Below are 14,750 nucleotides of genomic sequence, written 5' to 3'. Positions count from 1 at the left end.
GGGATTGGGATGTGGGCCATTATTCTGTCCACCAGAGAGAGACTGAAACTCAGAGAGGTAATGGGGCTTACTCAAGGTCACACAGCTATTAAGTGGTACCAGACTCAGATGTCAGATTATGGGGACTCCAATCTAGCTCTGCTCCTGCTACTTCGCTTTGTGACCTTGGGCAAGTCACTCAGCCCTTCTGGCCTCAGTTTCCTCACTTACAAAATGAAAAGGCTATCTAAGCACTCTAAAGTATCTCCTAGCAGCCAGTCTGTGACGGTCTGAGGATCCTGACCTTCTCCTACTAACACATGTGAGAAAGCCCAGGACCCCATGAAACTCTCACCTCGTCTTGTCCACACTAACTGAGGCTCCAGTACTGACCATTGGAGGGAGCCAGCATCGACTTCCTTCTTTCCCCTACCTGGAATATTCCAAGCCTTTTGTCCTGGGAACCATGGAGATATGGACTTAAGGACACCTGACTGCCTTACCCCCGTGCCCCTCCCAGCACACCACACAAATCTTAAGTCAACTGTTATGTGTTTTCCTCCCAATCCCCAGCTTAGAGGAGAGTAAGGATTAAGGTTTCTTTACACAATGAAAAGAAAATAAGAGAGTGAGAAAATCAGACAGTAAACATACAGGGATGCGCAGGCTTTTTTGTTGAGAGTTCCCAAACCAAGGCAGAAAAAAGCTCCTCTTCTTTTCTTTTTTATAATGCATTTTTTAAAAAAACACTTTTTATTACAGAAAATTTTAAACACATACAAAAATAGAGAGATGAGCACAGAATTTGTTTTAACGCACTCCCAGGCCTACCACCTCCAATTCAGGTACTTCTCACGGTCTGAAATTTGAACTTTGAATCACCATCTGCAGTGGTCCACTCCATGTGTTGGTCCTGCGTCCCTTTGATTTGGAAACTGCTCTGCTACCACTCCTTATGATTCTGGAAGGTCTGTCAATCAAGATGGCCGGAAAACCTTAACTATAGGACAAATCAGAGCCCCTTTTCAATATGAACACTGGACAAAAGAGTATCTTCTTCTGAAATCAGGAGCTGTAAACTCCACATAAGCCTGGAGCTGCCATTCTCCCTACCTTAGAGAGTGAAGCCAACACCGTGGTGTTCATAGTGGAACTACTGAAAGATAGAGAAGGGGTACTTCCTGGTGCCATGATCTGAGCACCTGGATCCAGCTGTGCCTGATACCCCGAAACTTTTTTATTCTAATAGCCATATTCCTAGTTTTGCTTGACTTAGTTTGAGTGAGGTTTCTATTCCTTGTAACAGAATCTTGAACATCCCCAGAAAGCCTTCTTTAAAACAACTAGCATAACTGTCCTTTTTTCCTGTGGGAGTTAGAGATTAGCCTCCTTAATTTAACAAAAAGAATCTATATTCCTTAGGGAATACATTTCCTAGCAGAGAAGAGTGAAAATATGTGATTTAAGGATACTTCCTCAAGCAGGAAAGGACAAGCTGTCAGAGAGTGGTCCTGGGTTGAACAAGGAGACTGCACAAAAACTGGGCTTTGGGCCCATGCCTCCTGGGGTACAGCCATGAAGCTAGGCAGGATAGGGTGGGACCAGGTTCCAGTTTCAGTGACTGAGGGAGGACCCACTTAGGCCTCAAGTGGTAACTGTCACTAAGAGATAAGCCTCCAAATGAAATTAGAGGAGGTGGATCACAGGCCACCCAGAAACCTGTACTCAGTCACCCTTCCCTACTCTTCCTTCTTCCCCCTCCTCGCCACAGGCTTCCTCTGCACACTGTGGACACAGAGCTCCCTGTGCCAGGCAGTGTGGAAATGAGCTACAACGGACAGCCCATGACCCGTGGGAGCCCACAGTCCACTGAGAGGAGGCAGGTAAGTGCACGATGGAAGGAGCTGCAAGGCATTATGGGAAGAGGATGCACATAACAGGCTGGGGCCCTTGAGGAAGATTTCCTAGTTTATTGTCTCGCATGAAGGATGGCATATGTATGTTACGCACTGCAGCAGCATCTGTCATAGAGAAAGACTGCAAACAGCCCGGGGCCCACCCACAGAGAACTGGTTAAGTAAACTGGGGTAAAGCGGCTCAGTGGAATACTGTGCATCTGTGAGGGAGGGAGATGGAGAGGGAGGGAGAGAGGGAAGGAGAGAATGCTTTATGTACTGATATGGAAATCTCTCCCAGACATATTGTTAAGCAAAAAAAAAAAGCAAAATGCAAAATGGTGAGTATAGAATACTGCGTTTTGTATAAGGGTGAAATATAAAAAAGACCTATAAACTCACAAAGAATTATAAAGAAACAGAACAGTGGTTGTCTATGGGGAGGTAAGGGTATGGGATATGGGATGAGAAAGACCATTTTCGTTGAATACATTTACATTTTTTTTTAACTTTCCAATCATGTAAATATGTTACCTATTCCAAAAACATTTTAAATAAAAGGTAAAGCTTCTGTGGCATTTAGGGTAGTTCTCAAAGGGATAGTTAGACACGTTTGGGGACTGTGGCTTAGGTGCATTTCCAACACAGCTACAACGTGATGCTGATGTGCCTTCTGTTGAGAAGCAGGTCTATGTCCTGTCCCTCTGTAGCTGGGCAGGCAGGTAAATATGGCAGAAATGACACTCTGAGACATCTGAGGGTGTGCCATGAGCGGTGACGGAACTTCCACCTGGTCCTCTTGGGATGCTTGTTCTAAGAACCCAGTTGTCCTGCAGGGAGGAACCGAGGCCAGCAGCCCGGCCCGGCCCAGGTCCCAGCCACTAGGCCCTGAGTGAGGGGGGGCACTGAGATGGCCAACTAACTGCCACTAGATGAGAGCCCCAGGGTGGGACCTGCTTCACTGAGTCCAGTCACCCCCCAGAACTGTAGCGACAAGAACCAAATAACTGTTTTCTTTCAATCCCTTAAGTTTTGAGGAGCAGTTCTTGGTTTGTGCCTCTGTCTTACACTTGATTTTCCAAGATGGAAGCTTTCTGACACACTTAGAACAGCTTACCTATAAGCCCAAGGGGGTAGCAGAAACCACCCTGGGGGCAACTATTTAGTTGGCCCTATGAAAGTAGGAATAGTCTAAACAAATGAAACATATGACTCTGGATGCCCATGGGGACCATTCAGCAGGCTGCTGGGTACCAAGGTCTGGGCTCCAGAGAGGGGATGTGATGGAGCTGAGGATGCAGGAGGCGTCTAGGTAAAGGTGGTCATTAAAAACCAGGGCTGGGAATGAAATCATCCAGGTGGAGCGCACAAACAAGAGAAGAAGACCTCTGGGGATGCCCCACTGAAAATGCCAGCAGAGGAAAAGGAGCAGGTAGACGTCAAAGAATCATCATCAGGGAAGAAGGAGGAAAATGCAAGAAAGAAGAGTTCAAGAGCTGGGCGTGGTCAGAGGTGTCAAATGTTACCCCGAAGATACAGAGAAAGCTCTGGAAGATTTGGCAATGCAGAGGTCACTGGTGACCTCTCTACAGGAGAGTAGTCTTCCTGAAGTGGTGGGAAAAACGGGAAAATCTCAATGCATTCCCATCAATATAAATCACTGCGACCAAACTTGATGAGACCAAACAGCAAATAATTGGGGGCTCCCTGCTGTATCTTCTGAGCAACATTAGAGGGGAAAAGGCAGACAGGGAAAAATCAAAATGCATATAATAGAACGAAACAAGGGAGACAAACATTAACAAATTGAGTAGATACCGTCTGCACAACAAAGAGGCGACTGAAGAGCACAAGGTGAGGAAAAACTACCTCTTGAGTTGGTCCTTTTTTTTTTTTTTTTTTTTAGAGAGAGACTGTGAAAGATTCCTTTGTTTTGTTGACCATGCACAGTAACGGCAAGACCAAGTAAAAAGGTGGGGGCGTCCATAGGCTTCATCTAGTCAGCCAGTACTGATGAGCTGGAGTGGCTGCAGGGAACACTTTGTAGAGGAGGATGCAGGCTTGGGTATCAGGGAGTGACGTCTGCTGTGTGCACAGGACACAGGAATAGGGCACTAGCACCAAGCATCCGCCATCCCGGTCTTTATGGAACGCACATTTAACCATGCCTTAAAGGGAAATGGCCTCATTTCTCTAAAATGCCGGGATCTTGAATGAATGCCCTTCTCTGCAAATACTAAAATGCCCATAACTCAAAGCATATGAGATTTAGCCACTAAATCCTATTGAGCTTGCTACATGAACAATTTTAAATCTTCTCTTGGAGTAAGGCCTTCATTTGTAGTGACAAATATGCCAACAGACAATAATAATAAATACATGGTAATGCTTCTAGAATCTGCAATATGCCTCCAAATTTCTGCCATTATTCCTCCTCCATGCATAGAAAAAAACAGGCATATAAAATGGATTGGGACTCAAACTACAGAGTGAATTAAGTTGAAATGTCAGCACAACCATATTATACTCCTCAATTGTTAACAGATACTTTGATGAAGTGCTTACTAAATCTTTAATTGGAGATGGAGTGTTTCTATATAAAGGCAATGACTACAAAACATTTATCATTAATCATCTACACATTTATCACAGTGTCTAAAGCCATAACTACAGACATTCTCTCCCATCCTCTGGTATCAGTGTCAGTACGGTGAATCCTGCATTAATATTAAAACACGGCACTGGAGACATAATTATGGGTTGATACAAATGAGGTTCAATGTTTTCTCCCGATGAATTTTTCTTTTAAGTTCATCTTAATGTATTACACTTGAAAAATAACAAAAAAAATCAAGCTACAAGAGAGGGGGAAACATTGCCAAAATAAAGATAACTCTTATTATATACTCAGGTCGTCTTTTAAAGTGTTGGGTCTCAAAGTGCATGGCTGCAGAATATTAGTGTTCTGCCACTTAAATCAAATATCGGTAGTCTAGCCCAACTCACAGGGAAAAAAGTGGTAATATTCTTCTTATCTAAGGTTTTCTTCCCATGAGTTTTCATAAACTTTGAGGGTTGGCTACTCTTAAGGTAGTCTTCAACTGAGTATAAACAGGTCTGATTCAGCACAGAATTATGGATTTGGTTATTTTCAGTTTAGTGCACTGATCACGTTCATGGTGTTTAGGGAAGAACGGCACAGCAGACACTGTCCGTGCTATGCCCTGAGCTCTCAGGACTCATTGTTTTAGAGCAAGCCAGCGTCTTCTGTGAGTCAGCACGTGCATCCCTTTGCCCTGGTGCTTTACCTGGTGGCTGGAAGCTGCCGGAAGTCGCAGAGAATTCGCTTCCCCTAAGGAGCCTTGCTCAACCAATGACAGATCGCAAGGGTGTGTATATACCCAGCCACCAATCCCCAGGAGAGGCCAGTTCTGGAATGGGTGCTCTACACACTGGCTGCCGGAAACTCCCAGCAGGTTTAAACTCCAGTGGTCCACGCTGGTGACCTGCTTGATGGTGTGCCTCTCTGGCTCATTTCCCTACTTCCTTATTCCCCTTCTTTATTGGGGATTTCCTTCCAAATAAACCACACAGACTCAAATCCTTGTCTCAAATAAGGACACATGCCATGATTTCCCAACGTATGGCCAGCTGAGTATGAGAACTGCTGCTTTAGGACGTACCATTGGCCAAGCACTAGGCCCCTGCCAGCACTGGGCAGCAGACGATGGAGGGGGACAGGGCCGACACTGGGAGAGCTGGCATCAAGAATGCAAAACCCAGGCCCTTGAGGTACGGGAGTACCAAGGCCTAAGCAGGACAAGAAGCCAGAGTGATGTAGGGCCGCCCCAGGCAACTGCTGCCTTAGGGAGTGAGTGTGTGTTTGGGGCCGGGGGGCAGAGTTGGCTGAAACTTTACCAATGAAGCCCCCAAAGGTTGCAAACCCAAACCCCCCCATCCCTACCCCACCACTGGGGACTAGGTGGGGAACAGGGATGAGAGAGACTGGCAGAAGGGTATGAGGCTGCAGGGCAGGGAGGGGCAGTAGCCTCCTCCAACTTATAAGACCCTGAGACTCTAAGTCTACACAGCCAGAGGGAGCACATCTCCTAGCCACTCAGCCAGTGGACCCAGAGGATGTCCCTCGACCAGAGACACTGAGGCAGGGAGCGAAGCCTGGCCTCAGAAACTGCTGAGTAAAAGATTTAATCAGGATAAGGCCACGAATGCAGTGACCTTAAAATTGCAAACAGCGTAAAGATCATTATTGAACTTGGCTCGCTTTAGAATTAAAAAAAGATTTTACAGGAGTAATAAAACAGTATAGAAAGTTTAAAATACGGAAGAAAGTTATCCATTGTTCCACTGTTCAAATGCAATTCTTGTCCCCTTGAGGCAACCCTCATAGACCATTTTCCTGAACACATCTTTCATGTAACAGTATTCTGTTCACTGAGCGGGTAATGACTTCTCTCATTACTAATCTTCCTATTTTTAAATATTCAACCAACCTGGTGTTCTGTAACTTGACTACCCTCCTATACTGGATATTCAAGTCACTTCTAAGCTTCCACCATTATAAATAATGACGCATCTTCATACAGTGGCATTTTCCAATGTTCAAATTATTTTCTTAAGACAGAATTCCAGAAGCAAAAGGTAGCAATTCAGTGACATCTGAAACAGGAAGCCCCCCTACTTTCATCATCTACAGTCCTTGGATTAGTCATAAAATATAAACCGGGTAACAGAAACTGGCATCCTCTTTCTCACACACAAAAAATATTAAGACGAGGTTGACCAATAGCATCATAAAAGTTACACAGAAGTGGTGCTGGGAAAACTGGACAGTTACATGTAAAAGAATGAAATTAGAACACTCCCTAACACCATACACAAAAATAAACTCAAAATGGATTAAAGACCTAAATGTAAGACCGGACACTATAAAACTCTTAGAGGAAAACATAGGAAGAACACTCTTTCACATAAATCACAGCAAGATCTTTTTCAACCCACCTCCTAGAGAAATGGAAATAAAAACAAAAATAAACAAATGGGACCTAATGAAACTTAAAAACTTTTGCACAGCAAAGGAAACTACAAGCAAGACGAAGAGACAACCCTTAGAATGGGAGAAAATATTTGCAAACGAATCCACAAAGGATTAATCTCCAAAATATATAAACAGCTCATGCAGCTCAATATTAAAAAAAACAAACAACCCAATCCAAAAATGTGCAGAAGACCTAAATAAACATTTCTCCAAAGAAGACATACAGATGGCCAAGAAACACATGAAAAGCTGCTCAACATCACTAATCATTAGAGAAATACAAATCAAAACTACAATGAGGTATCACCTCACACCGGTCAGAATGGCCATCATCAAAATATCTACAAACAACAAATGCTGGAGAGGGTGTGGAGAAAAGGGAACCCTCTTGGACTGTTGGTGGGAATGTAAATTGATACAGCCACTATGGAGAACAGTATGGAGGTTCCTTAAAAAACTAAAAATAGAACTACCATACGACCCAGCAATCCCACTACTGGGAATACACCCAGAGGAAACCATAACTCAAAAAGACACATGCACCCTAACGTTCTTTGCAGCACTATTTACAATAGTCAGGAAATGGAAGCAACCTAAGTGTCCATCGACAGACAAATGGATAAAGAAATGTGGTAATATATACAATGGAATATTACTCAGCCATAAAAAGGAACGAAATTGGGTCATTTGTAGAGACATGAATGGACCTAGAGAGTGTCAGACAGAGTGAAGTCAGAAAGAGAAAAACAAATATCATATATTAACGCATATATGTGGAATCTAGAAAAATGGTACAGATGAACCGGTTTGCAAGGCAGAGATAGAGACACAGATATAGAGAATAAACATACGGACACCAAGGAGGGAAAGCGGGGGCGGGGGGTGGTGGGATGAATTGGGAGATTGGGATTGACAAGTATACAATCATATGTATAAAACAGATAACTAATAAGAACCTGCTGTATTAAAAAAAATTAAATTAAATTTTAAAAAAAGTCACATAGAAGAAGGCCCGATGGGAGAATTAAAAAGCAAAGCAGTCTTTGATACTAAGTCTAGGGTTCGTGCAATAAACACCAATTTCTGATCTTTAAAATGAACAGTTGAAGGTCAAACATAATTTCAAGTTAGACTCCTACACACTAATTCGTGTAACAGGCATTCTGTTCTAATGATCAACTGCTCACAGAGAAACTTCTAGCCTTTTAAAGCCTGCTCTTTACCTGGCCTGGTGGGATTCCCTGACACTGACATTCATTCTCTCCCATATGCCACTTACTGGGCCCCAATTGAGCTTAGTTTCCATCACTTGTTTTCATCATTCTTCCCCCCCCCCCCCCCAGTTGCCCACCCTTTTTGGCGAGCAGACTGGCTGAGAGCAGAGCAGCTGGTGGCCGTGGTTAGGGGCAATTAGGTTGACCTTGTTGCTCAGCCTTGCTCCACACTCCTGTCTTCCCAGTGCGGTAACTAGGTGGGAAGGACCAGAATCAAGGCGCTAACCCTCACACATCTGCCTTGAATACGTGAACTCTGCAAGAGAGTTCCCACACTCCTACCTGGGCTGTGTCCTGCCTTGACAGTTCATTTTTACAACAGGAAGCAAGGGAGGGGGTTGCTGACGGAAGGCGGAAGGCAGGAAGGAAGACTGGCTCTAATTTAAAACCATCTTAGGAGCTCTAAAATGTTCCTGGCTGACTGATGGGCACATTTACTCCTTAGAACCCTTTTCATAAATACCTACCCCTTAACATGCACTTCCTAGAGGCAGTAAATACCGTCACTGTGTGTCAGCCTTATGGAAGGCAGATTTCCAGAGCCACTTCTTTTCTCCATGGCTCAGAGTCACACGATTACAAGCCTATTAGACCTGTACCCTGAGAATACTGTGGTCAAGCCCAACCCCACCAAGACTGGCGCGGAGGCCTGCTCAATTTCTGCACAGCGATGCGACTTTCCTTCCTTTGCTTCAGGGCAGACAGCAGCTCACCTCTTGTAATAAGGTCTACCTCTGAGACAGGTGGGGATCGAAGATGTATTTTGTCATCAGCGCTGGCCAAATAAATAAAATAACTCTCTAATAATATTTAGTCATGGAGAGAGAATGCTTCCTGGGGCTGTTTGGATCATGTCTTATTTAAAACTGGACTCTGAGTGTGATTTTCTCTTTGTTCTCAGAGGAACTGACTGGGCTTGAAGGTAGGCGTGGTGTGCCTCCGGAGGACGCTGGCTCCTGACGAGGGACCACGCTGGGATGGCGGGGCTCTGAAGGGGTAGGTCGCTGCCAGCTATCCCGCCCTCCCTCAGCTGCGTGCAGACAGGTGTCCTCCACACACCTGGACAAGAACAGTCAGCTTTGCCCTTCTTTCCCCTCAAATGACAGGTCTCTAGACACAATGTCATAACATCTATGCCAGAACCTCAGCCTGATGTGCCCAGAGATATCAAAGAAGGAGAAAAAATATAAGCTCTTGGTGGTCCCTGTTACTCTGAAGGGAGAGGGCCTCAATGCCCACCATGCCCGATCTACCCCAGGTGAGCTGGACACCTGTATGTTGCCGCCAGCCAGTATGAGAGATTCTGAAAGCTAGCACACCCAGTGAGACAACATCCAAGGAGGGGCTCTGTACCTCTAAAGGGTTAAGGAAACTGAAGCATTAGCATTATTTTCCCATTTTGAAGCCAAAGCTCAGTGATTTTTAAAGTACACATTCTCATAAGATTACTTTGGCCGCATAAAATATTGTTTGCCACAATTCACAGAAAAATACTATCCAACAGTCTTCAAAGGTACATAAATAATTCAGTATAAGCCTCCAACCAACACTTCCAGGCCCCCTCTATCTATATCAATACTGACAAAATCTCTATATCTACCCCACTTTTATGCGTTCTCCAGGCATGCCAGGCTTCTCATTCATGGCAGTTAATCTGGTTTATAACTTGACGTTGTGTGTGTGGTCATGTGCTTAATTCTGTCTTTATCAATAATCTGTCTCATGATGTCTTTGGGCCGCAGGAGGGTGGAGACTGTGTCACTTTGTCTCAGCATTCTAATCCCCAGGACACTGCCTGAGAATGTACAGAAGGAAGAAAGGGAGAGAAGGAGGGAGGATAATGAACAAGACATGGTGCTGGGTACCAGGGGTGCTCAATCCAATAGCTGTGGAAGCGTTCACAGCCCACAGAGGAGGTAATGCCAGGGCAGCTGGAAAAGTGATGCCCAGCAGAGGTGCCCAGTGGGACCATGGGAATGCAGGATTGTTTCGGAAAGGCTTCCCTGCAATAGGCTGTGCCCCTCCCTGCAGATGCTGCAGGGGTTCCAGCTTTCGGGGCAGATGTGGCCAGAGACAGGGACAGCAGGAAGGCACGGGAATGCAGATCAGACCCTTACTGTGTGGTAGGCCAGACCCAGAGATGGCACTCCTGGGTGGAAAGGGCAGACAGCCCTGACTTCTAGAAGACGCTGCCACCTTCATCCAAGGCGTTTTCACCCCCCAAACCCATCACTGAGAACCTGTGATTTCCCCAGAGTTGATTTCCCCAGATTCACACTAGCCACAGAACACCTTTCTATTCCTAGTTCCAAGATTGGTGCTGTGGGTCTATGTGTACATAAGAGAGACAATGATGAGGGAATCACAAGTCCACTGTGATTTAGCAGAACCACACAGCTAAAACGGTGGGGCAGGAGCTGCCGTCCTGAGGCAGCTCCTGTCTGTCTATACAAGGGAACTATGATAAACGAGCAAAGACAGACACTGGTCAGGATGAGCCACTTTATTTAAAAGCTTCGACAGCCCAAAGTGGTTTAACATAGATGCACGGAAGATTTATCTAGATGATAAAATACCTGAACTTGAAAGACACGTAAATTATAATTCTGCAGTTTTTTTCCTTTTAAGATTTCACATAGTCAAGTGCTTTAAGTAATGCATGAAATGCACGTAAAGCTGTCTGGTTAGCGTCTGCAGAGAACCTCTGCTTCCAGACGGGACAGAGCTCAGAATCAACGCCACCCATCTGTGTCTGTGGCCTTCCGTTCCCTCATCACAGTGGACAGCACTGGGAAGATTCATCAATATAATAATAAGAGCAGCAGCCATTATTGACTGAGTACTTCCCAGACCTTGTGCTGTGCATTGAGGACGGCACACCACACACTTATATACGAGCGTTACTGACTGCTCATAACAGCCCTACAAATGAGGGACAATGAGTCCCAGGTTACAGATGCAAAACTGTACTTCAGAGAGCTTCTGTCATGCATGTGAGGTCACACAGGCAGCTTCATCTGACTCCAAAGCTGCAGTGTTCATCACTAAGTTGCAACATACATGAAAATGCTTGGCCCTTAGCCAGGGCCTAAAAACATTAGTTCTCTCTCCCTATCTTCATACGCCCTTCTTTTTTTTTTTGTGTGTGTGTGTGGCTCACTGCTGCAGCCTCTCCCAATGCGGAGTACAGGCTCCGGACGCTCAGGCTTAGCGGCCATGGCTCACAGGCCCAGCCGCTCTACGGCATGTGGGATCTTCCCGGACCGGGACACGAACCCGTGTCCCCTGCATCGGCAGGCGGACTCTCCACCACTGCGCCACCAGGGGAGCCCCACACTCCCTTCTTTTAACAGCACACTTACACATTGAGAAATTTGATCTGTGGGTTTAGGTTCCTTTGTTCATTTGTTCATTCATTCATTCATTCTTTCATGCATTCATTATGGGCCCAATATTCTGCTAGGTACAGGGCTTACAGAATTGGATTCCACAGCTCCTGGACCGGTCTCAGGCAATTACCATATCCATAGGAGGGCAGGGGTCAGCATGGCGCAGGGGCAGCTCCTCACCGGGGACCCACACCCAGCTGTGGGTTAGGGACAACCCAAACAAGACAACGTTGGATCTTTTTCAACCCTAGTTTTTCCCCCACGCTTTTGCTGTGTTTTCTTTGGCCTGAGTCTTCAGGCCTTCTGACAGCCTGGCAGCCCAAGAGGCCCTTTATCACCCAGAACACCGCTTTTTCCTGCCAGGGCTGATGCTTTCCGGTAAAACCACTGCCAACAGATAACACAACTCCCCCACTAATCACCCTGCACAGTTCCTCAGAACCAACCTCTCACCCCCACCTCCTATCTTCTGCCTGCCTTGTTTCGCCAATTTTTACCCAGAATAAGGAATAATAACAATAGCAACAGCAGCAGTAACTTCTACATGTCAGGCACTGCTCTATGTATCTTAGGTACATTAACTCATTAAATCCCCATAATCACCCTCTTAGGTAGGCACTATTGTTACTCCTATTCTAGTTCATTTAGGGGAAGAGGGAGGGAGGTTACAGTTCCTCAGGGCCAGCTAGATGCCAAGCACTGTCTTAAGCTTGCACAATCAGATAATCAGTGACCTGCCCAGGGTCAGGCACAGAGCTGGGAAGTAACAAATAAGAACCTGAACCCAGGTCTGTGACTGCCTAACCCATTGCTCTCCTTTTGCTCTCCGCAGGTGGCATTGCCACGGTCTGCGAGGGGAAACAGAGTGGCTGCACAAAGCCTGCCCTCTCCCCCTCTTCCCCCAGCACCCTTCTGTTAACACCTGTCCTCTGCTTTTTTTTTTTTTTTTTTTTAACGCCTACTCACAAACAGTGCCAGACTCTTCTCTCAACTGTGTTGTCCACTCTCTGGGCCTCCCGGCCTGTTTTCATGGAGCAAATCCGCAGTTTCCACCAACAGTATAAACCGAGCCAGAGAAGGAATTGGCATCATCCAAGCCAATACAATATACAAGCAGTCACCAGCCAGGTGTTTTCTGAAGCTTCCAAACCTCTCCTAAATCCCTGGGGGTCCTCAGCAAGGGACAAGTAGGGTTGCTGCCTCTTGGGAGTTTTCTGGCCAGTTTTGGGGGGGGTGATGCCACCAATAAAAATAAGGAAGTAACATGCTCAGCGGAGGAGTGTGAGCCTTATGTTCTCAGGGGATTCACGGTGTTGGCACTAACAGGTGAGCCTTTCTGGGAAATGTATACCTGGCCCTGATGGAAGCAGGAGGCTTTCTCTGGCAAGGCCATTGGATCAGGCTCTCTCCTCTGGGCTCCAGAGCACCACGGCTGGGACTACCAGTGTACTTCACCTGGCCCACCCTGCATGAGCTCCATGAGGGCAAGGCCAGTGTAAAGTGGGCACCAGTTAAATATTTTAAGAATGAATGACTAAAGCAGGCATCATTTTAGAGAACAAGCTGTTTGAGAGATTCTACTCAGACAAGGAGACAGGACTCCAGGAGAGGGGAAGTGAGTGAGTGCCCAGAGGCAGCACCCTGCGTTCGGCCCAGATTACAACCTGATCCATCCACAGAAATCTTCACCTTCACTTCACTTACTGCACCCTTGGAACACCACTAAGTCATTTACATGCAAAGTCTCAATCGTCAATGGGGAGGAACAGTCCCATTGTACAGAGGAGGAAGTTAGGAAACTTGCTTTGCTCCCTGCTTTCAGTGGGCAGGACCTTCCTTTTCTCAAACAAGCCACACTCTCTCCCAACAAGTGTGTTTACTCCATCGTTCTCCACCTTGGGACCCTGCCATTCATACTGAAGTGTGAGCTCCAGCATCCTTTATAGATGGGGACCACCGGCTAAATGCTCTCCCAGCACCCTGCACTTCCTATCTTCACAGATCTTTCAGTTTTAACTTTTACACTCACATGTGGAGATTACCTATTTGCTCTGGGTCTCTCTTACCAGACTGCGAGCTCCACGGGGGGTGGGCACTACGTTCGTTGGACCGCACTGTACCCCCCAGCACTGAGCCCAGTGGCGGGCACTCAACGGCATGCAGGAGTTGGTGGATCCTTATTTGCATTTGTTGAGGGCTCGAGTGCTGAAGATGGGCTCGGGTCTGAGCCACAGGGGTGCTGCGGTTAGGTCGATAACGCTGTGGCGAGAATGGGTGGCGCCGGCTGTAGACAGGAGGAGTTCTGGGGTTCATCCGACCCAGACGGGTTACCGAGCTCCGCACCCCGCCGCCACCTGTCGCCCCGGTGCGGTGCGGGCCAGGTCTCGGCGGGCGCCCACCACGGCAAAGGCGGGCTGAACAGGCCCGGCCTTGGCTGCGCTTACCTGCGCGTCGCGCGGCTCCGCAGAGGCACTCGGCGAGCCTCTGGGGACTGTAGGGGACTGTAGGCCCGGCGGCGCCAAACCGGGGCTCTTCGCCCGCGCTTGGCCCCGCACCCAAGGCCAGGTGAGGACCGCTCCAGGCCTCCGCACGCACCGCCCTTTACGGTGGGGCAGTCAGTCACCTGCCCTTCCTACCCCCGCGGTGGGGAGAGGGCCTAAGGCGAACTAGACTCTTCACTGCAACGGCTCCCCCGAGGCGGCCGGAGTCAGAGAGAAACCGCGGCGCCCGACTTCCTCGCCGGGGGCGGGCCCTAAAGAGACCGCGTCCCACGCCCCGCCCCTTTGGCCAAGCCCCGCCCACTCCCCCACCCCGCCTCTGCTCCCACTCCCTGGCTTGTGTGCGCCTTTGCATTTTATTTTTCTATGTTTTGCGTTCCGCTTTATTTCTTATTTTTATTTTTACTTCTTTTTAAAGAGCAAATTAAAAAATATAAGTAATGCATGAGCACTTTTTAGAAAATAAAGTTACCTACATGTTCTTATAATGGAAGCAACAGAGCCCTCTCCCTTGCGCCCCACCACGGAGTCCTTTATAACACTTACCCCGTTGAGTTCAGCTAGTGGTTACCTGCTTGTCGCTAAAAAATAAGCTTACATAGAGATTTCTTGAGTTATCTGTTGACTTTCTGCCATGTTCGATGAGGATTTACTCTCTT

The 14,750-nt window shown here is 46.9% G+C and overlaps 1 protein-coding gene across 2 annotated transcripts in view; it reads right to left on the bottom strand.

The window, feature by feature from the left end:
* NMNAT3 (nicotinamide nucleotide adenylyltransferase 3) overlaps nucleotides 1-14,330 on the bottom strand; it is a 116,276-nt gene extending 101,946 nt beyond the window's left edge. Inside the window, exon 1 of one of the 2 annotated variants that reach the window (XM_067737670.1) lies at nucleotides 14,038-14,330. Coding sequence is in view for 1 of the 2 variants with exons in the window: in XM_067737669.1 (XP_067593770.1) it covers nucleotides 13,660-13,906 (247 nt within the window). In the remaining variant the exon portion in view is untranslated. The other variant, XM_067737669.1, reaches the window with a different exon arrangement.
* Between the last annotated feature and the right edge of the window lie 420 nt (nucleotides 14,331-14,750).

The sequence above is a fragment of the Pseudorca crassidens genome, chromosome 5 (genome assembly GCF_039906515.1).
Source record: "Pseudorca crassidens isolate mPseCra1 chromosome 5, mPseCra1.hap1, whole genome shotgun sequence".
NCBI lineage: Eukaryota > Metazoa > Chordata > Mammalia > Artiodactyla > Delphinidae > Pseudorca > Pseudorca crassidens.
This window is presented reverse-complemented; position numbering and strand designations above follow the sequence as displayed.